Raw genomic sequence first — 24,968 nt, 5'->3', positions numbered from 1 at the left:
CTCCCGAGTGTCTGTTTTTCATTAGAAAATATATTAAAATAATATTTTTTTATTTAAAAAAAAATACTTTTGATAGTAGAATATCAAAACTATTTAAAAATAAAAAATAAAAAATAATTTTTTTCAAGAGTTTTTGGAAAATTGTTGTGAGCATCTGTCATTTAGTCAGCAAAACATTTCCTCTTATCTCCATCTCCCTCATGCTTCCATTGGAATGGCCTGTTGGTAACAGAAGTAACTTACGTATTTTTAACCATGTTCTTTTGTCAAGTGGAGAGCTTGAGTTGTTGCTCAAGGAGCACTAGTTTCTCTAGCACTTTCATGCACCTGTAATAACGGGTGAGCTCACGTGAGAAATGAGTGATACCAATGGAATGGATTTTTAGCATGTTGATGCTCATAATCAATATCTATAATTTGTTTATTATTCAAGAAAAAATATCATTTATCTAATTTCTATCAATTATTCAATATCAGATAATATGTATATTATTTTATAATAAACAATTGATAGAATGTACGATTTTAATATTATGCACGTGGATAATATTGGCAATGTCACTGTTCAACACCTTTTATATATGTGTGGTTGGATTTTGAATCAGATTTGTATATATAATTTGTTTAAGTGAATTATTTTGAAGATGATTTGGAATGATACTTTATTAAAAATACCTTTCGAGTTTGTATAGATTAGAGTCTATCAGGTTGGATTTTAAGATGCTCTCCCATGAAATTTGATTCGTTGGAAATCTATGAATCGAGGCCTGCATAACTTTCTCCCAACGTTGGGGGGGATGTATCGAGATTTTCGAAGCATTTTCAAAAGCATTAAAAATGAAGTGGGTGAGATCAAGCTCATTATCGTGCAGTGGACGTGGTTTCCAAGCTTGAAACCACTCGAGTGTCAAGAATCCACTAACCGAGCTCTCAATCTTGGTCGAAAGTTCTTGCCATCCACCGATTTCTGTCCATTACGCGTAGATTTCCCTTCGGATTTTATAATGAAATAGCTGGTCGGCATGGTTGCACCAACCTTGACATCGAGGCGATGGATAAAGATTTTCTTAGTGGCTTGCGAGTCATCGGCCTACAAGTCGTGATGCACGCAGTTGTGAACCTGAAATGCATGGCTTGTGGTGATTTCCATCCCAGCTTAGACAATAAATTTGTAGTCTAATTAACTTTTATGTCATTATCGTGACTCTAAACTCTCGTATTCAATTTCTGACGTCGGTCTCCAGAGCTGCATTTAGCAATGTTAATTTAAAAGGACTTGAGACTTGTGGGAATTTTATTTTTATTTTTTCTTTTGTTACGAAAGGAGCAGAAAATGCACTAAAGAAACTGATCATATTTCTCCACTACCGTTTTCTATTGCCATTCTATTCATTCTTCTACTATCTTGTTTTCTCTCAACCACCCATGGTGGACGACTTGTAACACTTGATATGCTTTGTTTCCAAGTAGCCCATTAGCTTCTTTTTCACAGTTATTTACTTTATCTTTTTAGAGTCGCACAAGCATATTCCCGCGTGCTCCCGACGTAGATTGAATTATTCTTTTTCTGATTTTTTTAAAAAAAAATATTAAGAACATAAAAAAATTGGTTTTTTCCGAGAATCTCATTAAATTTAATTGAATAATTTGATTTTAAAATTTACTAATTTGATTTCTTACCTAGCTTAAATTTCAAATTAAATTATATAAGAGTTGATAATATTTAATATTTTTAAAATTAAACATCAATACTAAAAAAATATTTATTTAGAATCATGATGATATTATAAAAATAAAAAAAATAAACCATAAATTTTATTTATCAACCAATCTAATATTAAATAAGAATAAAAAAAAATAAAGAATAAAAAACTAAAAAAACATGTTAGATTTGATGGACAAACCCATTAAACCAGTGAAATAGATAACTTAGGTCAACACATCTAATCCGCAAACCAGGTAATGAATTTAATTTTGATTAACAAGTTATTTTTTTTAGACTATTGTTTATTTAGTTATATGATAATAAAAATAAACAATTACAGAATCATGTATCAAATCAATATCAATATCATTTTTTTTTAATTATGATAATCTCATAAAAAATGAAATGAAACAAATTATGAAATTTAATTCATAATCAAATAATAGAATAAAGTAAAATAAAAGGTTAAAAGTTAAACTTATTACACTCGTCAACAAGGTTATAGATTTTTTAGAATTTAATAACATGTTTTTTAAAAAAATTGTTTTTTAATTATATAATACAAAAACAAACAATTATATAGTTGAGTTCATTTAAAAAAAAAAGTATTATGCTGGAACTATAAATTAGGATAATCGTAGTTATCTTGCAAACCAGGTCATTGATTTCATAAAGTTTATTAATCTAGTTTTTTTAAAATTATTTTTTATTTAACTAAATATTTTTTTAAAAATAAACAATATCATGTTGCTGTGATATTTTTTATGCCAATTTAATATTGAGACACTTTATTAATACTCCAATAATTTTATAAAAAAATAAATTAAAATTAATCATCAAATATAAATATCTATAAACACATCATACAGTAAATAAATAAATAAAATTAACAACTAAAAAAAGTCAAAATACAAAAAATAAATTATTATTACAATCCAATAATAACAGGGGCAGAGAAATAGTTTTCTCTCTCGCATCTTCAAGTTTTATTTACAATAATAATAATAACGTGGACTCAAGGCTCGAGCATGTTTTCAAAATATTTGTCTACTTTTACAAAAGTTTTCTTTCTTTTTTCTCTCTCTCTGTGTTGCATTCAAAGGGCTGCTCTGCATGCCCCCCTTGTTCACGGGTCATGCTCTGGAACTAAAAGTCCATGTCCTTTATGGTTAAAGCTAAATAAATCTTGGTTGCTGGATATTTATACATACTTATTAATTTTAGAATTTATAAAATTAATTAAATTACACTGATTTAAATATTTATATTAATAAAAGAATAAAAATGATGCATGTATGTTGTAACATGACTGTTAGGTGGTTTTGATGCATATATGTTGTATCATGACTGTTTGGTGGTTTCTTGTACTGGACGTAGCAATTTTCTCCCGTGTCGCTTTCTTTTGTTTAGTCCAATCCAAGTTATTAAACTTGTTTCAGTTGATTCAAGAAATCTATATCGTATAGCTGAACTTGAAGTCGAATAAAACTATGTATTGGTCCGATGGAATTTATTTGACCCGCTGAGTTTTTAATACTTTACTGATTAGATTAAACATAGTCTAAACTTGAACTACCTAATTCTAATAAATTAAAAACAAAAATAAAATAAAATGAAGTTGTTTTGTCTAAGTGATTGATTGATTGATCCAGATGAGGTTATATTGGTGATTCAGACAAGTCCATGATTCAAATTATTTGATTATACGGTTGAAAAATATACGGACACGCTACCCCCTTCCCCCCCTTTTTTTTTCAAATTTGTCCTGGTGTTTTTCCTCGCTGGAAAACGCTACACGTGTTCACATTAAAATTGAGATAATAACATGGACCATCTATTGGTCAATATTCTTCCGGACTTCTGCCTGATAATTGATCTATTGGTTAATAGGTTGTTTTTTAAATAAATTTTTATATTAAAATATAGATTAAAAATATTTTTAAATAGTTTTAACGTTAACACATTTAAATAATTCAAAACATATTATATTTTAATAAAAAAATAATGTTTTAGAAATTTGGTTTACACCGGTTCTTAAATACGTCTATCCACTTCCAGGCTACTTTTGTTTTTTTTCTTGGATTTAAATGATGCTAGGAAGTATAATAATAAAAAATTTTAAAATAATTTTTAGATATATTAAAATAATATTTTTATTATTATTTAAGATTTATTTTTGATATTGACACATAAAATAATCTGATAATATTATAAACTTCTAATTTTAAAAAATATTTTAAAAAAATATATATATAAAAAAAGTTTCTTTTCTATTCATGGTCCGGTCATATTCAATGAAATGCTGTATAATTATTTCGACAGCCTGAAATTGCGCCAAATTTTGCTCATGAGTGTGCTTCCATCAGGAAACCCCATGCCATGGCCCCTCTTTCCAGTCGTCAAATGGAGGGGCGCCGACCTTAAAGTCCTTCATGAACAGATTGACTTGAGCATGATGATGCAACATACAAGACCCTGGCTCTCGGGGTTGTCCCTTGATTGTCTCGTAGTTGAAAAAAATAAATAGGATAATTTGTCCAGATCTACACACATCCTTCTTTCATATCCAAGACGTTGAAATTATTTTATGTTGTTTCTGTTTTCTCTAACATAAATTGGTGGGGAAATACATCAAACTTCTTTTTATGTAGGAGAACTTGCTGATGAAGTCATTGAAGGGTGATTGATGCTGTCCTCGGACACGGACATTAAATTAAGAATAAAACCTCTAAAAAATATCACTGGACCAGTATCAATTATAGGTTGCAAAATGGTACCCGTTAGTCGGATTTTTATATATTTATATTTTGTTTATTATTCATTGAGTACTAAATTTATATACTCATAGATTATATATTGGTTACGGTGTCCATATAAATACACTTTATCTTATCAATATATGCTAATTGAAATTATTTTTTAAAATTATTTTAATAATGCATCTTTCACAGATGTAATCAAATAAAATTATGATTTTTTTTTTCACGTTAATTTCAAAGTTTGAATCATGAAAGGGGAGAAATATATCCCTTTCAATTGCTAGGACAAGCACTTGATTAATAAAAGCCAGAATCGAGGGAGAGAATTTGTCTCTCGTGTCTGGGATCATGCTAAATTATCGAGGAAAAAAAATCACCTATCTCTCTATTTGTTCTCTAAAATGACAAGCACTCCACTACCTACGTGGTGGTCAATTTACTGGATTAAATTAATGTATAATTTTTTTCGCATTTAGACAGCTTTAACTTTAAAAAAATTAGATTGAAGTATTTTTTTAATAGTTTTGGCATGCCAGAATAAAAAAAATAAATTTTAAAAAATTATTTAGATATATTTTAAATTAAAAATATTTTTAAAACACTATTGACTACGATATAAAATACACTTTAACAGTAGCGTGACTGACATGCAAAGCATGAAATCAATCACGATTGATCCACACACTTTTGTGTTTTTTAAAAAAAAATTGTCGTGTTCAAACAGCTATGAGAAATGATTTATTCTCTGTCTCTCTTTTCATTCGTCCACATTTTTATTTGTTTATACCCCCAACCGCGTCCTGAAAGAAAAGGGCAATGTGCATTTCAGTCCCTGGTAAAGTTCATGGCTATATGATTTCTAAATTGTGTATCTATCGACAAGTCTTGTTCTATCATGTGGGCTTGAAAGGAGGCATGACCCGAGGATAGAAACATTAATTTTCTAATTCTCACAACCTAACTCGCCCTTCCATGATAAAAGCAGGTCTTCATCATTACCTATGAAAGATTTTTTTTTAATGTACTTGAGAATTTTGTAGTGATTAAAGTATAATTTATTTGAGAAAATTCAATTATCCATTAGAGTATAGATTTTTCTACACCGAGCACAATCATAATTGTTTTACTCCCTCTGATGCCTTTTATTTTTAGGGGAAATGCTAGAATGTTCGTAAAACATTTTTGTTCCATTATGATAAAATAATATATATGATTTATAAATTCATCAAAATAATAAATTTTTGATATATTAGAGGGTATTTGTGCTCACCACATAACTACTAATAAAAATAATAGGTTTGAAAATTTATCAAATTTATAAATATAGTTCAGCACTTAACTAAGCTTCGAAATAATAGTCCAATAACTCGCTATACTCATGAATTTCTGGCTCAATACATGACCAAGCTCAACAACAGCAAGTATTTGAGCTGCCTGAATAGTAGATAAGTGAAAATTGTTTGATGAAAGCTATATTAAATCTTAAAAAAGAGATGAAACAATGACAAGGATTTTTTTTTAAAAAAAACCACGCGGGAAAGAAAAAAAGATGGTAAAGGTAGAGAAATTAAAAAAAACCACGCGGGAAAGAAAAAAAGATGGTAAAGGTAGAGAAATTAAGGGTAATTTAAAAAATATAAAGACCAATGAGTCTTTTTGGAATTGAAAGTATGAGGACTAAATTTTGATAAAAAACAAATGAAACAATTTTTGATTAAATAAAAATAAAAAATAAAAAGCAATCTAAAAAGAATTTAAAACAAAGAAAGATCAATAAAAAATTTATCATAATTGAAAGATAAAATAAATACAAAAACAACCTTGATTTTTGATTAGCCCAGCACAAATTTGAAGAAGCGAAGAGAGGAATTAAGAGGAGGAGAGAAAAAAATAACTATCATAATTTAAGCAACATGTTACTGTTAGACACTTCAGACAACAATAATTGAGAGATTTTAGCTGTGACACGTGCTGACTGAAAGATGAAGATAGCATCCACTCACACCAACAACTTTATATATATATATAAATACTAATAATAGAGTATAACAAAAAAAAATTACAAAAAATATTGAAATATCTTTTGACTCATTATATTGACTTTCAGCAGTGCACAAAAGCCCTCTTAGCAGGGCTTTTTAAGGGCATTTATACAATTCAAGTGTATAAAAAAAATATATATAAACTACTAAAATGTTCATAGTCAAATTGTAAATGATATTTAGATATCATAGAAAATTATCATTATAGCCCTGCAAGCAAAGCAAAAACTTTGCGCAGAAAAGAGCAAAATAATAATTACAATGTGGAAGTCCACAGTAAATTACCGTACAGTCTACAATAAAATACTGAAGAGTTTTAGTTGTTTTAAATTGACGGAGAAGATCTCAGCTGTAATAATAAAAACATGTTAACAAACAACACTAAACCGTGGCATGTCTCAGGAGCAAAAGCATCCACAATAATACACATACTCCGAAATTGTACACCACATAACTTGTAAAACTTGACCCTTGAAGTGTGAGGCTATGACAGCAATAGTTGAGTTTCCCAACCTTATCATCTCGCATAACCATCCAACTAATGGGACTATAAGATTGAGCACTGGGGTGAGACCACCATGACACCTACACTTTTAAAAAATTACCTTTAGTCTTATTATAGTCTTGATTTTTTAAAAAAAAAACTATATCCCTAAAATGAAGAACTCTTTCATATAAAAAATCTTAAAAATTTATGTATTATCATTGCCACCTTTTTCTTCACTGTTTAACCTATAAATTGGCATAATTTTTTTCTTTCACACATGCCTCCATTTATGTAGGAGTGCTGTAATTTTTGTTTTTAAATGTATTTTATTTTAAAAATATTTTAAAAATATTTTTTTTAATTTTAATATGCTAATATAAAATTAAAAAAATATTTTAATATATATTAAATTTTTTTAAAATATTTTATATCACAATATAAAATTCATATACAGGACTGGAGTTTCACTCGTGAAAAGAAACAATAAAGTCAACATAAATTAAAAAAAAATATTTTAATATATATTTATTTTTTTAAAAATATTTTATATCACAATATAAAATTCATATACAGGACTGGAGTTTCACTCGTGAAAAGAAACAATAAAGTCAACAAGGCCAGTTTTTTTCAAGTGCTGACAATAATAATTGCTTGACTAACACGCTTACAAAGCAATAAATCAATCACTATCGATTCCCACTTTCTTTTTTTCCAGCTTTTTTTTAAAGTGTCTGTTTATCGAATATTCTTTGTCTTAAAATCTATATTAATAATATTTTATTATTTTTTAAAAATTATTTTTAATATTAATATATTAAAATAACTTAAAAATATTAAAAATATATGAATTTAAAGTAGATAAAATAATAATTTTTTATTTTTTTTTAAAAAATATTTTTTAAACTAAAAAACAAGCAGGTAAATTTATTATGTTAACACATTCATAAGAAATGATATGCTAAAAAGAAATAATATATTAAAAATATCTAGAGATATTGTAATGATTATTTTTTAAAATAATTTTAATTTAAAAATATGTTAAAGTAATTTTTTTAAGTTTTGAAAATTATTTTAATATTAGTATATAGTAAAACGGTATGAAACTATAAAAAAATAATATTAATTTAAAATAAATAATAAATTTTTTAAAACTTTAACTTTTTTTTTTGCAAAAAAAACATTTCATTGTCTTTTCATTTTCAGGCAACCTCTTCCCTTCCCATCCCATCCATTCGCAATTTTTCTCTGGGAGGGGGGGAGGACTTCACACCTCTTACAATCACAACTCGAAAAAAGAGCAGGTGATGTACGTTTCAGTCCCCAAAAGTCACGACAACATCAACACTGATCACTAAACTTTATATTTATCCAGACACATGCATTTGTTTTTCTAAAAAGAAAAAACAAAATAGGGCCAGCTGGGATGTTTTGGATACTAGTACACGTACAGGCTAAGTTTATGACCTGATTGAAACAAATGTCAAGATTCCTGATCAAGTTAGCCGAAAGTTTATGCTTCAGCGATCAAGTCGCGATTTTGTTTATTTTAGTCTTTTAAAGCACTATAGAGTACATGAAAACTGTGCATCGTGGCGAGCTCTTAGACATTTTACCCTCGAGATGTTGCATGAAGTAGAAGGTGGGTTCATACTGAATGAGATGACCATGAAACACAAGCTCGTAAGAGATTATATCCCAGTCCTATAATTTTATTTCTTAAATTAAACCCTTCAAATTAAAGCTTATCTCGCAGAAAAAAATCCTGTAAGCTCTTGCATTATTCCCATTACATTATCTTTTGTTTTCAACTCTTAAATTATCCCAATCTTCCCTCACATAAGCCTCCATTCTAGACAATTCGTGTTCCACCTCTCTAGAGAAAACCATGAACAAAGAAGCCAATGCAATCAACAAGGACAGTCTGTCAAGAATAAACACATGCTAAACTTTAGGGACCGAAATAGAACAGTCAAAATCAAAGCACCAGTGTACTTGTCAGAGGTTCGCGCGGGTTCCAGGAAGTTTCCTATTGTTAGTTTTCAATTTTTTTCCAACAAAAACATCAGCTCTCTCTCCACCCACACGCTTCACATGAGCTGTCGATTAATTCCCCAAACCCACCGTTTTTTCTCTCCCCGCCACCAAAACCACCCGATCCCCGCCGTCATGGTAACCTAACCTGCCGTATCCAACTCTTTTTTTAACTACTTAATATCATATCATCGTTGTTGTTGTTGTGGTTGTTGGTTTTTCTTTTATTTTCTTTCTGTTACAAGTTTGTTACATCTCTCTATCTAACAAAACCTAACAGCAACTTCCTCCGTAACTAACGCCTCCGACATTACCGCGCACACCACCCAATCACTCCAACATTCTCTCACCCACCCTCTCATCTGTTTCCGTTATTTTTATTTGTTAACTGATTTGATTTTACGGTGCGTTGGTTTGGTACACGTATATTTTGGAGTTGAGGAGCTGGCGGTGGTGGCCTATCCTTTTCCCGCTGCAACAACCGTCGGGATTTTCATGCGCCATCTCTCCACGCGACATTAAAGTCTCTATATTCTGTGTTTGTTGTTGTAACAAAGATAACAGATGAGGAGATTCGAAGAAGAAGAAGAAGCCAAATCCAAAGAAGAGAGAATGACCACGAGAAGCAGCTGTTCATCCAACGGGTTACTGCCGTCTTCGGCATCCCCTAGGAAGACTGATGACTTGGAGGTGGGACAACCTATTAAGGAGTTTGAACTTGACGACGACGATCCTTTTGATATCGCTCATACCAAAAACGCTCCTCTCGAGATTCTTCGCCGATGGAGGGTAAATATTTTTTTCTTTATTACTGTTATTTTATCATTGTTATTATAATGCTGCATTGGCTGCATGTTTGCTGTTATTATTAATATCATTACTGAATGGATTTTTATCTCTGGTTTATAGATGACGCATTTGGTGTTTTGAGTTTCATTTGCGTTGGATGATGTTTATTTATTTAGATGAATGGTGGTTGACTGTCTATAGATGGAGAGGGAGAGGGAGGTGGTTTTGTATGTAGTTAGAACATGTATAGATTTTTATTTTTTTGAATATGAACACTCTATTTTCGTTGTCGGTTTTATACACTTGGTGATTCGTTTTTTAAGCAATGGATGCTAAATCTGGTGTAGGTTTGGACTTTTTTTTCTTGCAAGTTTGATTTGTATTTGTTTTTTCTTGGGTTGCTCCTAAAGTTGTTCGTGTTTTTTGCAGCAAGCAGCACTTGTGTTAAATGCTTCACGGCGTTTTCGGTACACCTTGGACTTGAAAAAGGAAGAAGAGAGAGAGCAAAGAAGACGGATGGTCAGATCTCATGCGCAAGTTATAAGGGTGATTTTTCTAACATTAGCGAGCTTCTCATCATGCACTTGAGGCTGTCTTATTTCTTGATTAACAGTTATTTGTTGTTTCAGGCCGCATTACTCTTTCGGTTGGCGGGTGAACGACAAATTGGTATGTTGCTCTCAAATACTTTTTTAATCATCTTCTTTCGCTGCTAAGAATCTTACTTTGATGTAGCCAAATGAGTTTATATGTGGAGATTCTGGATTTTTTTTGAACATATTGTAGTCTGCTGTTTTGGAGTTTCTGGGGCTGTACCTTTTCCATTTAAATAGATTTTTTGTATTAACTTGTTTTTTGCTTCTCTAGTGTTGGGTCCCTCAGCTACACCTCCAACTGTTACAGGTGATTATGCAATTGGACTTGAAGAACTCGCTTCAATGACCAGGGATCATAATATTTATTCTCTGCAACAATGTGGTGGCGTAAGTCAATTGCGAACATGCTTTCCTTGTTTTACACAATTTCACGTGTAAACTTGTTTACAATGTGTGTCATCTCTTCCTCAATCAGGTTAAAGGATTGTCAAGTATGCTGAAAACCAATCTTGCCACTGGTATTGCTGGAGATGAGAATGATTTGATAAAGCGAATGAACACATTTGGAACAAATAGATATCCCCAGAAAAAAGGACGTGGTTTTTGGGTATAATATGTGGTTTTGAGTTGCTATCTTCTTCTTAATGACCAATATTTTGCTTACCCCATGCTTTAATTGCAGAGGTTCCTTTGGGAAGCTTGGCAAGATTTAACCCTCATCATCTTGATTGTAGCTGCCATAGCATCACTTGGATTGGGAATCAAGACAGAGGTGTGCTTGGCTTCTATTATTTCTGTTTATTGTGTTTTACTAAAACAATCCAAAGAAATACAACAGAAATAAAGAACCTGCAGAATATCTGACTTATCATAGATTATTGGAAATTATATTTAAGAGACTATAAAAGAAAAGGAAGCTTTAGGTGTACTGGAGAGTAAAATGTCAGTATTTGCAAAATGATCATTATGAATTGATCAAACATGAGAAGAGATGTTTGAAGTACTAGAAAATAAACTATTAGAATCTTAAAAAAAAGTATCTATACAAATAAGATAAGATCTTGTCACCCCTGATTGGAGCGGGGGATCGAATTGATTATAGAAACAACTCTATGAGTAATAGATGGAATATAAAAGAAAGGTATATGCTATAGCAAGACAACATGATGAGACATAAAGTTTATGAGTTATTGGATTAAAATAATAATTTTTTTTTTTACCTTCACTATAACCAAGAAAGACACAAATAGCAGATGTAGAGGACAACTTACTACATTCTACATGAGAACGAAGAACAAAACAAGTACAATAAAAAACTCTAAAGATGGAATAATCACGGGCATGCTTTGACAACTTTGAAAGGAGAAAAACTTAATATGAGAAGATGAAATTGTATTAATCAAACCTATAACTGTAAGAATAGCTTCTCCCCAAAACACTCTAGGAATAGAAGTAGACAACAAGAGATAATGAGCAATTTCAACAATGTGCTTATGTTTTTATTCAGAAAAGTCATTTTGCTCAAGGCTATCTATACATGAAGATTGATGAATGGTTCCATCTAAGACAATTAACTCACAAAATTTATTAAAGGTGTATTCCCCACTCAAATCACACCGAAAACTTTTGATAACAGAATGTTGAGTTTTGATAAGAGTTTAAAGGTTGTATATATCTCAAAGATTTTAGAATGATGTTTCATTAAATAATCTCAACAATAAACTCAACAGGAGAATGTCCCCATATATTAGAATGAATTAAATCAAATGAAGAAACAAAAACATAAATACTTAGATTAAAAGGTAAAGTGAAAATTTTTGTCAGTTTACATCTACTACAATCATAAATGTCACAAGTTTGCAAAATTTTCAAAGCTTCCGTGGAGGTCAAAAATCTCAAATGAGAAGGTGAAACATGACCTAGACAAGAATGCCATAAATGAAAACTAAGACATACAAAAAGAAGACAAATCAACACTAGTAGCACTATCAATAGTAATGGGTGCTTTTAACTCATCTAAAATTAAGTCTTTTCTTCATATAGTCTATCCTAGTCAGCTTTCAAGAGTGCAGATCCTGTATAAAAATAAAAGGAAAAGATAATTAAATAATCGCTAGAATCACATAATCTGACCAATATAAGCAAAGATTTAATGTGAGTTTTGGAAGAAAATAAATGTCATGGAGAGACAAGTGAGGTGTGACAACATAATCAATACCCGTTAAGAGCATGAGAGTGCCATCAGCAGTCATGACATGAATAGAAGGTGAAAGGGATATACAAGTAAAAGATAAAGAATTTGAAGACATGATGTGAAGCACAGAATCCAAAACCCATTCATAAGGTGACATACTTGAAGAACTATAAGGTAACTGACCTATGAAAGAAGAAGCGGACATAACTTGTGGCTGTAAAAAGAGAATTTTGAAAATTTTCAACCAGAGTACTAGGATTGGTGACAGCACCCGATGAAACTATTGCTACAATATTGTGGTGTGATGGTTTGTAGCTCTGAGGTGGTTTATGAGCATTAAATTGTGACTAGCTGTCAGACTTCAAAGCTTGATTTTGTTATCTTAACATAGGACACTGAGCCTTCTAATGACCTTTTTATTTAGAGAAACTGCTTGTCGAAGACAACCCTTGTGTAAGGTTTATTTAGATTATTAGAGAATGACTTGGAAGGTATTGCTAACACATAAAGATTAGAAGTAGAAAGAATTTCTTTTTCAGAATAAGAGTGGAGACGTATTTCTTTAACTAATAACGCGCTGAAAACTAAGTCAATAGAAGGCATTGAAAAACAATGCAAAATTGAACCTCTATGTCCTTCACAATCACTGCAAATTAGTGTTAAAAAATGTACCAATCTTTGTTGCTTTGTATGAGCAATACAGGTACCACATGCTTTTAATTCTGTTGGTTCTTTAAGGATCAATTGATCTTAAAGATCTGTCATGGTAAAATAAAATTCCTGAATACTCATATTTTTTTGTTGAAGAGCTCGTATGCCATTCTTTAATTGACACTGCTTTGCAAAATATGATTGTATAAATGACCTTTGTAGATAATTCTAAACTTTTTTTGTTGTCTTATTTTTTGCTAATCGTGTACCTAAGGAATGCTCAACATAATTGTTAATCCCAGTAATAAGTTTTGCATTGTTTGCTTCTCAGACATCTATCAAAGCAACATAACCCTTATCAATATTCCTAGGTATTATAAAAGTTTCACTAATATATCTCACATCATTTTACATTTAATAAAATTTCTCATCACATAACTCCAATACGAATAATTCTTTCCATCTAACATCACACTCATAGGTTAAAGCGAATCATCTCTTTCAGTAGTTATAATAAAAAAAAAACAAAGAAAACTAGAACGCAAACGAAAGGAAAACAAAATACTAGATTGTAAAAACTAAACAAATATCGTATTGAAGTTGGATATGTGAAAGCTGTGCCCGGAATTAAGTTTTGAACCATGTTTTAATACCATGTTAAAACAATCCAAAGAAATAGAAGAGAAATATAAAAATAAGAGGAGGAGACTATGATTTCATTGATGTTGCATGATGTTATCTCAATAATCTAAAAGAAATAGGATTAACTTAAATACAAAGAGATTATATATAGGCTAAACCTGAAAGAAAATAAAAATACTATTCTATCCTTAATAAATAAAACAAAATAACTCCATATTTCTATGTTTTAGCTTGACTACGCTAAGGATGGAAGTTCTATATCAGTAACTATTATGAGTATTTGCACGGTGCATTATTTGGGTAGATCTTCCTCTCCTTTTATTCTTTTTCAGACCTTTTCCTGTTTACACTGATATCTTGTTCACACTTCTTGTTCCTCATAGGGGTTGTCACATGGATGGTATGATGGGGTGAGCATCTCTTTTGCTGTTATGCTTGTCATAATTGTTACAGGTATCAATTCATTCTTCTTTCAATATAAGGCTTTTATGGTTATATGAAAGTTTGGATGTTACAATTTTTAGAAAGTTAGTATCCATATGATTATATGACTGTGAAATGGTTATGTCAAAGATTGATTTCATGTTTTGTTTACTTTCATCCTCCTGCATTCCAAATGAATTTTAAATTATGCTGATATTATTTTCTTGTACTTCTCTTCAGTACTGAACCACTCTCTCATCATTTCTGGAAAAGCTTATACTGGGCCCACTCATACAACTTTATGTGCTATTTTATCCAAGCATTGATTTTTCTTTTTTCTAACTATTGTTTTTGTATGTTTATCCCTAGCTGTTAGTGATTACCGTCAATCTCTGCAGTTTCAAAATTTAAATAAGGAAAAACAAAACATACAATTAGAGGTATGCGTTAATGGGATGCAAATATTTTAGTGCTTATTTTTCTATCTTCTAGCGTTTGGTGCTTAAAGTAATGGAAATATCTGAAAATGTTGCAGGTCATGAGAGGTGGTAGAATTATGAAAATCTCAATATTTGATATTGTAGTTGGTGATGTTGTGCCTCTTAGAATAGGAGACCAGGTGAGGTTTATTCCTGATGAATTAAGTTTTACTACGCTTTCAATCACTTACATTAACTATACAAATATTGAGGTGTTTCGCTCAGGTTCCAGCTGATGGAATCTTGATTACTGGCCATTCTCTTGCAATAGATGAATCTAGCATGACCGGTGAAAGCAAAATTGTGAGTTCGCTACTCATCTGGTTCTGTAATTTCTTGATAGTTGAAATCTATTATTACAAGTCTGTTCTCTATTGTAGGTTCACAAGGATCAGAATGCTCCCTTTCTGATGTCTGGTTGTAAAGTAGCAGATGGTATTGGTACTATGCTGGTAAAAGCGTAGTTTTACATTCTGTTCTCTTTTTAGCATTATCATGATCATGATGATTCTGAGTTATTTTTATGAATCACCTCTCCTTTTCCTTTTTTTGGTGTCCATTGTAATTAACAGCAGCATTTCCTTTTATTCGCAAAATAATCTGGTATTTGTTATATGAATTTACCACCTTGCAGGCTCATTTCTTCTTGGCCCACTTTCAGGTAACTGGTGTTGGAATCAATACTGAATGGGGTTTGTTGATGGCAAGTATCTCAGAGGATACTGGTGAAGAAACTCCCTTGCAGGTTTCATCTCAATTCTTGTTACTTCAACTGTATCTAGCATCAATAAATGTAATTTGCTGCAGCTTTAAGGTTATCCTTTAATGACTGTGTTAGGTACGTTTGAATGGACTCGCAACTTTTATAGGCATTGCGGGGCTTGCTGTAGCCCTTTCTGTGCTTGCTGTCCTTTTGGGCCGGTAGGTTAAATGTTATTATTCAATTAGTCACTGTTACATTGCCTGTATACCAACTTACCAGCTACAATCTCATTATACCTGTTAGATATTTTACTGGAAATACAAAAAATCCAGATGGAAGTGTCCAGTTTATCAAAGGCGAGACAACAGTCAGTAAAGCAGTAGACGGAGTGATAAAAATACTTACCATTGCAGTAAGTGAAGTCCCTGGATTCATTTTATATTTATGTATTATGTAGTTTCCTTACTAAATGTATAATCATGTAGGTTACGATTGTGGTTGTTGCTGTTCCTGAGGGACTTCCATTGGCTGTTACCTTGACGTAAGTAAAAGTCATCTCTATAATATTACTGCAGTGCATGCTATCTAGTGATCAGTATCTCATATCCATTTTCATCATATTTTTGTGCTTTATTGCGTTGCAGTCTGGCATATTCAATGCGGAAAATGATGGCTGATAAAGCCTTGGCAAGTATCTTTCTCTATTTTCATCAAAGTCATTTTCTTCTATAATTCCCTCTGATTTGAATTCTAGTTTGTGAAACATCTGTCTAACAGCATAGATATTCAGGTTCGTAGGCTTTCAGCATGTGAAACTATGGGCTCTTCAACAACAATTTGCAGTGATAAGACTGGAACATTGACTTTGAATCAGGTGGGTTTCACTGTAGGGCGCACAAGCATGATTACTTAGTGAAGCAGGCATGCTGTGTTCTGTGCGTGGGTTTTATTTGTGGATGTTTCACTTTACAGATGACTGTGGTTGAGGCTTATGTTGGGAGTCAGAAGATAAACCCACCAGATGACCCCTCACAATTGCAGTCAGAAGCAGGCTCGTTGTTATGTGAGGGTATTGCACAGAACACAACAGGCAATGTGTTTGTTCCCAAGGTAGCACTCTCTTTTGCTTTTGTTCTTTGCTTTGTTGATTATTCTCGTGCTCTCTTTTAATCTAATCATTGTATATATTATTTCCTGATTTCTAGTTTGATAACCTTTTTTTATCGTAGACATCGTGGATTACTTTGAGAGCATATTTCCCTTGAAAGAATGAAATTTGTTGTTGACTGCTATTGTGGCAGGATGGTGGAGACGTAGAGATTACTGGATCTCCAACTGAAAAGGCTATCCTCTCTTGGGCAGTCAAGGCACAACCTCTAACCATATTCCACTGTCTCTATTGAGTATATTAGTCAACTTTCCAGCATATCACACTTACCATTTTCATATATTTTTTTCTTAATTTTGTTATCAGTTGGGGATGAAGTTTGATGTTCTTAGAGCAGAGTCGAAAATTCTGCATGTTTTCCCTTTTAATTCTGAGAAGAAGCGAGGTGGTGTTGCAATACAAATGGTATTCTCTTCAATCTAACTTTGCCCCTGACTCTGGTGATCACAAGTTGATCTGGTACCATTCATAATATTTTCTCCTCTTATCATTTTGCATTTGTTGCATGGAAAATATTGCTGTTGATTTTCCTGTTTGGAACCTGATGCATGGAAAATGTTGCCATTGATTTGCCTGTTGCTAAAGCATTATTTCTTCATGGATTTAAGGATTGACAATGCTCTATGCCTGAAGCATGCCATAATCTTCTTGCACGCTTTATGAGTGCAAGATCTCTTATTTGTGTTCAACACTGAACCTGTGCGCTATTAAGTTATAAGTTGCCGTATTCTGATAAACTTTCATTCACCATTTTATTTTGGCAGGCTGATTCTAAAGTTCACATACACTGGAAGGGAGCAGCTGAGATGGTTCTTGCCTCTTGTACTGGATATCTTGATTCAAATGGTTCATTGCAATCCATTGATAAAGAAATGGTGAGTGTTCTTTTGCTGAAATTGTTTTAAAGCTGATTTCCATAGGTTTTATATGAAACACACATACTGGAAGGTGATTGCTTTAAAAATTTGATTGAATCTGAAGTTTGCATTTTAGGGGCCAGTGGTTTGTAAAATTAAAAATGGTAAAATTTTGAGTTAGTTGCATGGAACACACAGCATCAGATGATAAAATAAGCCATCATTTGAACTGTTCCCATGCAAAGGTAAGAGAGTAATTTAGAATCTCTTAACATGTGACTGCTATTTTTTGGGTGACGATTCCTCTTGTAAATCCCCTTGCAGGATTTTTTTAAGGTCGCTATTGACGACATGGCTGCCCGCAGCTTGCGATGTGTTGCTATTGCATACAGACCATATGAATTGGACAAAGTTCCTACTGATGAAGAGAGCTTAGGAAAATGGGTTTTGCCTGAAGATGAGCTTGTTCTGCTTGCTATTGTTGGCATCAAGGTGTGCATTTTCACAACTTCGCCTTTTCTCTTTTGGATTATGTGGATCTCTCTCTCCATAATTAATAAGTTGACCATGATATAAGGTTATCGGTGTAGATATGCTTTAGATGCTAGATGTCATTTATCTCCACCCATTCACATTTATAAGAAGCCTCATCGATCATCTTTGCACTACTAGCATGGGAGCTCTTTTGGTTTTGACTGCATGTAGAACATATAGGTTTCATGCTTTGATTGAACTATCAAAAGTTTTATGTTTTCTTTTTTCTGATACGTAAATTAACTCAAGTTTTCCTTAGCCTGTCCACAAGTGTCAACTTTAATAGGTGTTTAGGCTTTACTTGTATTTAGCTAATGCATTCCTGTGCAGGATCCTTGTCGCAAAGGTGTAAATGATGCAGTGAGAATTTGCACAGCAGCTGGTGTAAAGGTTGTTTATTAATTACAGTATTCATGTTTTAATTTTACTTTATGAAAATGGTCATGCCATCATTTGCATTAACGGATGATGCTCAGAAGACTGAAGTTTGTTATGTTTAATGGTCAATCAAAGTGACCTTTACTGAATTAGGAAAATAACATTATTAACAAAGAATGGAAGAGAAGGAAACAGAGGATGAGATATCCTCCTATAAACCACTACAAAAACAAAAAACTAGAGGTACAAAGCTTTCTATCTCTTTGTATCTGCAATGAGATGCCCCTATACACTTCATTGATGAACACCATGGTGCAGCTAGAATAACTATTTTATACCAAAGCAACTGGAATGTAGATGGTTATCCTGAAAGACTATTGCATATTCCTACTTTGGAGTGCACTGAGACAAAGCAAGACTAGCTGTTGCCTGAGCACCTTGCCCCTCTTGGAATTTCAAAAACCCTTACTGGGACGAGCATTTGTTGCTCTAACCTTAGCATTTCTTGTACCTGTATGAAATCTATTTGTATGCAAAATCTATCTCATCCATGGTATATTATGGTGAAACGATTCGGGAAAAAGGCTAATTAGAATAATATGTTTGTGAAATCATAGGTACGAATGGTCACTGGAGACAATATTCAGACAGCAAAAGCAATAGCTTTGGAGTGTGGGATTCTCAGTTCTGGTGCTGATGCTACAGAGCCTAATATCATTGAAGGAAAAGTATTCCGGGCATATTCGGAAAAAGAAAGAGAAATAATTGCCAAGAAAATAACGGTTTGTTCCAAACAGCACAAAATTTTTGACTGCACAAAGTGGAAATTTTCATGAAGTTTAGCTTATAATTACATTTGGAAGCTGAGATAGCTGGTTTTGTTGTTTTTAGTATAAAAAATTGTTTGACTTAGTAGTAATGATATGTAGGTGATGGGAAGATCGTCTCCTAATGACAAGCTTTTGCTTGTGCAAGCCCTTCGTAAGGGAGGGGAAGTTGTAGCTGTGACTGGGGATGGCACGAATGATGCTCCTGCACTTCATGAGGTTTGTCATCCTGTTTCCTTTTTACATGTGGTTTGATATTTCCAAAAAGTTTGGATGCATCTGGTAGATTTTGTAACTATGGTACAGACATTGCAAGGCATTTTGTTTGCTTGCTATTTGGTAACTTGTGTCCGTGAATATGTTTTTGAGTTGCAACAATTGTGACCATTGGAACTGGACCTCTAGTTTCAGAGACATTAACTTTCTAATGTCTAGATGTGTGTACGTTAATGTTTTCTGTGTCTATTGTAGACTATTACAAAGGTATGATAAATAAGAATTGTAACAATATGATAGCAGATCATTAGTTATATCTTTAAGTTCATTTATATCTAAAACATTGATTTTATATGTAGCCATGACATATGCGTTCTTCAACATGTTGTGGAATATTTTGAAGACAGGTATAAATTTGTGTCTGTGCAACATGTGTATTTTGCTTAGAGATAGATTTTGGGCCAGTAGTCATTCTAGTTCCTAGGGAAAAGTCTCCCAATATTATATCTAATAAAAAAGCTAACTAGCTTGAATGTCTTGCACAGTTAGAGATTTTATGCACTACGTGTCTGGATGCAATGAAAACTTTCTCAGATTAAAGCTGATTCTTTTCCTTTCTATGCCTCTTGTACTACATGGTCTTGTACTCAACAACTTTATCTGCACTACTTTCCAAGTTGTTAATTGCTTCTATGTCAATTGACTGCACTTTTAACATTTTGCATTGTAGGCTGATATAGGGCTTTCTATGGGCATTCAAGGGACTGAAGTTGCAAAGGAGAGCTCGGATATTGTTATCTTGGATGATAATTTTGCTTCAGTTGTGAAGGTTAGCAAGCACTTGACTTACTTACATGAGAAAATTACGCGTGTTTGAAGGCTTTTTTTTTTTTTGGTGGGGTGTGTGGTGGAGTTCGAGTGTTTCTTTCTTTAGAAAGAAAACACCACCTTTCTGTTTCACATTTCTTTTCCAATGTATTCCAATGCTTTGCTTTTCAATATACGTAATTACAGGTTGAAAGTTATGCAACTTCTATTCCTTTTGGTTTCTTACTATCATGTAATATGTTGCATCTGTGCAAAGCACTGAGACATGTAGGCCTTATTTTCCTTGGGGCTGGAGTTCATCTTTCTTTAGGAAGAAAACACCACTCTCTGTTTAGCATTCCTTTAAGAATGAATCTCGCACTTCAATATATGTACTTATTGGTTGGAAGTTGCATCTTTGCAACTTGTATTCCTTTTGGTTTCTTGCTACCATGGAGTATGTTGCATGTTTGCAGAGCATTATACCTTTAGGCCTCCTTTTGCTGGGAAGTTGTGCTTGTACTCTCATGTCCATTACATTAATATATTTCCAGTAAATAGCTTTTATGCCATTAATATTGTTTATTGTTTTGGTTTTCTTCATAAACATGTCGTCTTCCTTTTGCAATAGTAGTTTGTGTGTGATAGATGATAAAGGTTCTTGTGGCTCCTATTTCTTCAGATATGTTTCATACCTTCCTGAATTAACATTCAAGTAGAGTATGGTCTTAATATTCATTACACAAACTTTTTTTTTCTTTCACATGTAGGTTGTCCGATGGGGGCGTTCTGTGTATGCCAACATTCAGAAATTTATCCAATTCCAGCTCACTGTTAATGTTGGAGCTTTAGTAATCAACGTTGTTGCAGCAGTCTCTTCTGGTGATGTTCCCCTAAATACAGTGCAGGTCTCTCTCTCTCTCTCATATGTATTTTCTTTCAGTTGATCATGTTAATCTTAGCATATGCATCAATTTGCTTGTTAGAGAGCACAATGGCATATTGGTGACTGCAGGTCTGATCAAGTAATTTTAAAAATCTCATGAATTGCCCTCCAAATTTGCCTGTATACTGGTTTTATTATGTTATCAATGTAGAAGACAGACCAAACCTCTGGTTATATGCATGCTTATCTGTAGAGTAGTGGACTTATGGCAGATTTAAGTACAGTTGAGGGAAAAGAACTTGATTTTATTACACCTGAGGGAAAAGAACTTGATTTTATCTTGAACTTGTTTCCGATCAATTTTATCTAATCTGGGCCCTATCTTAAAGAGAGGAACTGCCTGTTATTTAAAAATCTGTTTTTGTACAATGTGTTGAATGACTATAGCCTTAATTTCAAGGAATATAGTGAGGGATTGTTTGTACTTGCATTGGGTATGGTAAGTAAATATAGAGTTTTCTTGGTTGGGTGTGGGAGGGATGCTCTGGATGTTTCAGAATTGTTTAGATTGCAACTTCTCATTTAAGTTCGATTCAGAAGACACGATATGCTGGGTGTCTTCCATATTTTAAATTTAGCCCAAGAAAAAACAATATTTCAATGGATTGATGTTATGCCTGAATTTGGAAATTTTTCTTGATGCTGAACTAAATTCAGTCTCATGATGATCAAACATATTAATTCTTGTTCGCTTTTGCTGTAAAGCTTCTATGGGTCAATCTTATCATGGACACACTTGGGGCACTTGCATTGGCGACGGAACCACCAACAGACCACCTTATGCATAGGACACCAGTGGGTCGAAGGTTTGTACTTTGTACCATGTCTTAGCCAAATATGTTACGGTAGACATATAAATCTACAAATGCAAGCTGCAGTTAATGTGGCTCTTAAATTGTCTGGTATGTATACTGTGGCAATTTGATGCTTAATGTTTCTTTATGTTGATCCTAGGCCTTCCATTGATGGTGAGTTTTGGGGATAGATTTTTGTTTGACCATGTCCTATTTTAAAGAAAGGGAATTGAGGTTGCTTTTATTTTGATCATCAGCTTAGGAAAATGGTGGGAGTCTATTTAAATTCAGTCTCTTTATGGTTTGCTTGACATTGAGGAACTTCCAAATGTTTGAGAATCTGAGATCCTACAAAATTTTACTTTATGCCTTCTGATACCAGAAAAAAATGTAGAATTTTGCTTTGTTATTGTTTTGAATATTGGTTGTGACGTTGTCACCTTTGTAGTCCTTCCAACGTGGATCAATTTTATTATTTTTTTCTTATTATTATTCAATTCTGATGACAAGGGCTGCATTCTTCATAGATATTCAATTTTATTATTTTTCTTATTATTGAGAACTTGCTGAGCAATCCATTCCACGCTCTGTAAACAGTGTTGCCTACTTCACTCATCTGAAATTCATTTCTTGGTTGAAAAGAGCTCAGGATATGCCAGGTCTTCCTAGGTTCTGGATTCAGGATATTAAATTATTTCTGTTTTAATTTGCAGGCAGTATGGCCTAGTTAGTAGAAGTAGAGTAATTGTTAAATTTAACTACATTAAAATTTAAAACAATTCGTGGTAAGTTAGAATACACAGGGTGATACTGAAGCACAGATATTTCAGGCTTCATCCTTTGTTCTTTGTCATTACTTGTCTGACTTGTGCTTGTCCAAGAAGTATGGTAATGGGATTCTCTTGCATATCGTGATTTTAGATGTTGCATGATGGTTTTCAATGTATTTGCAACTCTCTGAATTGATGGATGATGATCTGAATAGTGATCTTCTGCTTGTTTTTTTAGGGAACCTCTTATAACAAACATCATGTGGAGGAACTTGCTCATACAGGTATTTCTTCTCTGAAATGCTAATAAGTTATCCCGGAGATACTGAGATTACTATGGGCTGAGTACGATTGTAGCTTCACGGCATATTCATGACCTATTCTTTTCATGCCATTTCAGGCTCTATACCAAGTTGCTGTTCTCCTTGTACTCAACTTCCGGGGCTTGAGTATTCTTCACTTGAATCAAGATGACAGGAAACATGCTACAATTGCGAAGAATACTATGATATTCAATGCATTTGTTCTCTGTCAAGTAAGTTTGCCACTTGACTAAAAGTATTATTTGTTTTATTCATGAGTCTCATTTAGTCTGTTGAGATAGAAATGAAACCAGTGCCATTATCATTCCCTACTATGTCGCATGGGAAGAAGTTATTTTTGTCTTTTCAAGATGCAGAGCTTGCATTTGCTGACTGTTTTAACTTGCAGGTTTTCAATGAGTTTAATGCTCGAAAGCCAGATGAAATAAATGTCTTCAAAGGAGTAACAAAAAACCACTTATTTATGGGAATAGTTGGATTTACCGTTATCCTTCAGGTGAGCTGCGATTACTTTTCTTTTGGCCTTTCATTAGCAGTATACTGGGAACTGACAGTGCCACTGCTAAATGCTTTACAGATAATCCTCATTGAATTCACTGGAGACTTTACCACAACTGTGAGACTTAATTGGAAACAATGGCTTATATGTGTTGCCATTGGCATTGTCAGGTTAGTTAAATTACCAGTTTTTATAGGATGAGATATATCAACTAAGTTATGCCTGGTTCTACCTTGAGTCTGCCTTGTTTTACTTACAGTTTTGGTTTGATGCTTTGTGGAACATTTTCCATTTAATTAGATGGTCTGAGTTAGGTGATTGGGTGTTTTTCTTTTTGTTACTACTATTATTCCTGTGCATGCAAATTACTTGGCTAGTGATTAAATGTTTTGAAGGCTTTGCGAGGTTTTTCTTTTTGAGGTATATACTGTATCATTGTGTGAAATCATCACTTCTCATCCTGACTACTGTTTTCTTTTTACAGCTGGCCTCTTGCCGCAGTTGGAAAACTCATTCCAGTTCCAAAGACTCCACTATCTGTGTACTTCAGAAAGCCATTTCGACGATGCAGAACTGCTAGGAATGCATTAATGCCCCGGTGGGGGCTTTCATTAAACTGATATCCTGACACGGCTTCCAGTTCATGAAAGGTAACACACTGATATGCTCAAAGTGCGTAACTGCATTTAGGTGATATGGTAAAGCCTAAACTAACCCCCAATGTAGTAGTAAGATGATATTTCATTAACTGTATAAAACAACTGGAAACATCTAGTGTTATATCCGCTGGTTACATGAATTGTAAAATAAGATATAAAGAACTAGATTTGCCTTTTCTATTGAAACTTCTTTTACGTCTGGAAGGGGGGTGAAGACCTGAGTAAAGTGGGTTTTCTGAACATGATGATGGTACATAGAGGAGGATTTGTTCCTCGTTCTTGTGGTTCAATGTCTATATGTTTCTGCATTGAGGAGGATTTGTTCCTCTTTCTTGCAGTTGAATGTATGTGTTTCTGCATGTGCTTTCCAAGCCAGGACTCACTTAGTGACTTTGAAAAGGATTTTTTGGCTAAAGTTAAGCGCTGATGGAACACTATGATCACCAGGTGTGTTAAGCACTTAGAATAATGGTGTCTTTCGAAAGAAAGATGATTAATCATCATGAACGCACTCGTTGAATATTTATGATGGATTCCTATATTGATACTTCTATAGTCTGTCTTTGTTATTTTTGAATTTTTGGTGTCACTGAACAGGCGCTAGTGTTTCCACAGCCAGTTTTTATTCCTTGGAGGATTATAACTTGGGTCGATTTGATTTTTTTTTTCTTTTCCCATATGATATGATA

The 24,968-nt window shown here is 33.0% G+C and overlaps 1 protein-coding gene across 2 annotated transcripts; it reads left to right on the top strand.

The window, feature by feature from the left end:
* The first annotated feature begins 9,023 nt into the window (after positions 1-9,023).
* ACA9 (autoinhibited Ca(2+)-ATPase 9) lies at positions 9,024-24,840 on the top strand. 2 transcript variants are annotated; one of them, XM_011034730.1, is made up of 33 exons: positions 9,024-9,813; positions 10,243-10,359; positions 10,443-10,482; positions 10,717-10,796; positions 10,885-11,016; positions 11,092-11,181; positions 14,280-14,349; positions 14,689-14,759; positions 14,855-14,938; positions 15,024-15,101; positions 15,179-15,250; positions 15,460-15,543; positions 15,637-15,719; positions 15,805-15,913; positions 15,987-16,042; positions 16,146-16,188; positions 16,292-16,375; positions 16,474-16,611; positions 16,803-16,868; positions 16,976-17,074; positions 17,434-17,544; positions 17,851-18,018; positions 18,391-18,450; positions 19,056-19,220; positions 19,368-19,484; positions 20,212-20,310; positions 21,059-21,196; positions 21,940-22,040; positions 23,037-23,082; positions 23,199-23,333; positions 23,510-23,617; positions 23,699-23,790; positions 24,105-24,840. In XM_011034730.1, exons 1-33 carry the CDS (start codon positions 9,589-9,591, stop codon positions 24,238-24,240), a joined length of 3,297 nt encoding a protein of 1,098 aa, XP_011033032.1. In that variant the 5' UTR covers positions 9,024-9,588; the 3' UTR covers positions 24,241-24,840. The 2 variants fall into 2 exon arrangements, with proteins under 2 accessions (XP_011033032.1, XP_011033031.1); XM_011034729.1 differs by having other exon boundaries at positions 10,681-10,796.
* Positions 24,841-24,968: the final 128 nt, after the last annotated feature.

Source organism: Populus euphratica, unplaced genomic scaffold, assembly GCF_000495115.2.
Source record: "Populus euphratica unplaced genomic scaffold, PopEup_1.0 scaffold24.1, whole genome shotgun sequence".
NCBI lineage: Eukaryota > Viridiplantae > Streptophyta > Magnoliopsida > Malpighiales > Salicaceae > Populus > Populus euphratica.
This window is presented reverse-complemented; position numbering and strand designations above follow the sequence as displayed.

What these genes read in the sequence shown, in the direction of transcription:
- ACA9 (XM_011034729.1), top strand. Translation starts at nt 9,589, where the DNA reads ATGAGGAGATTCGAAGAAGAAGAAGAAGCCAAATCCAAAGAAGAGAGA. An exon ending in CCATTGGCTGTTACCTTGAC is followed by an intron (nt 16,043 to 16,145) that starts GTAAGTAAAAGT and finishes ATTGCGTTGCAG; the next exon opens with TCTGGCATATTCAATGCGGA. An exon ending in ATTTTGCTTCAGTTGTGAAG is followed by an intron (nt 20,311 to 21,058) that starts GTTAGCAAGCAC and finishes TTTCACATGTAG; the next exon opens with GTTGTCCGATGGGGGCGTTC.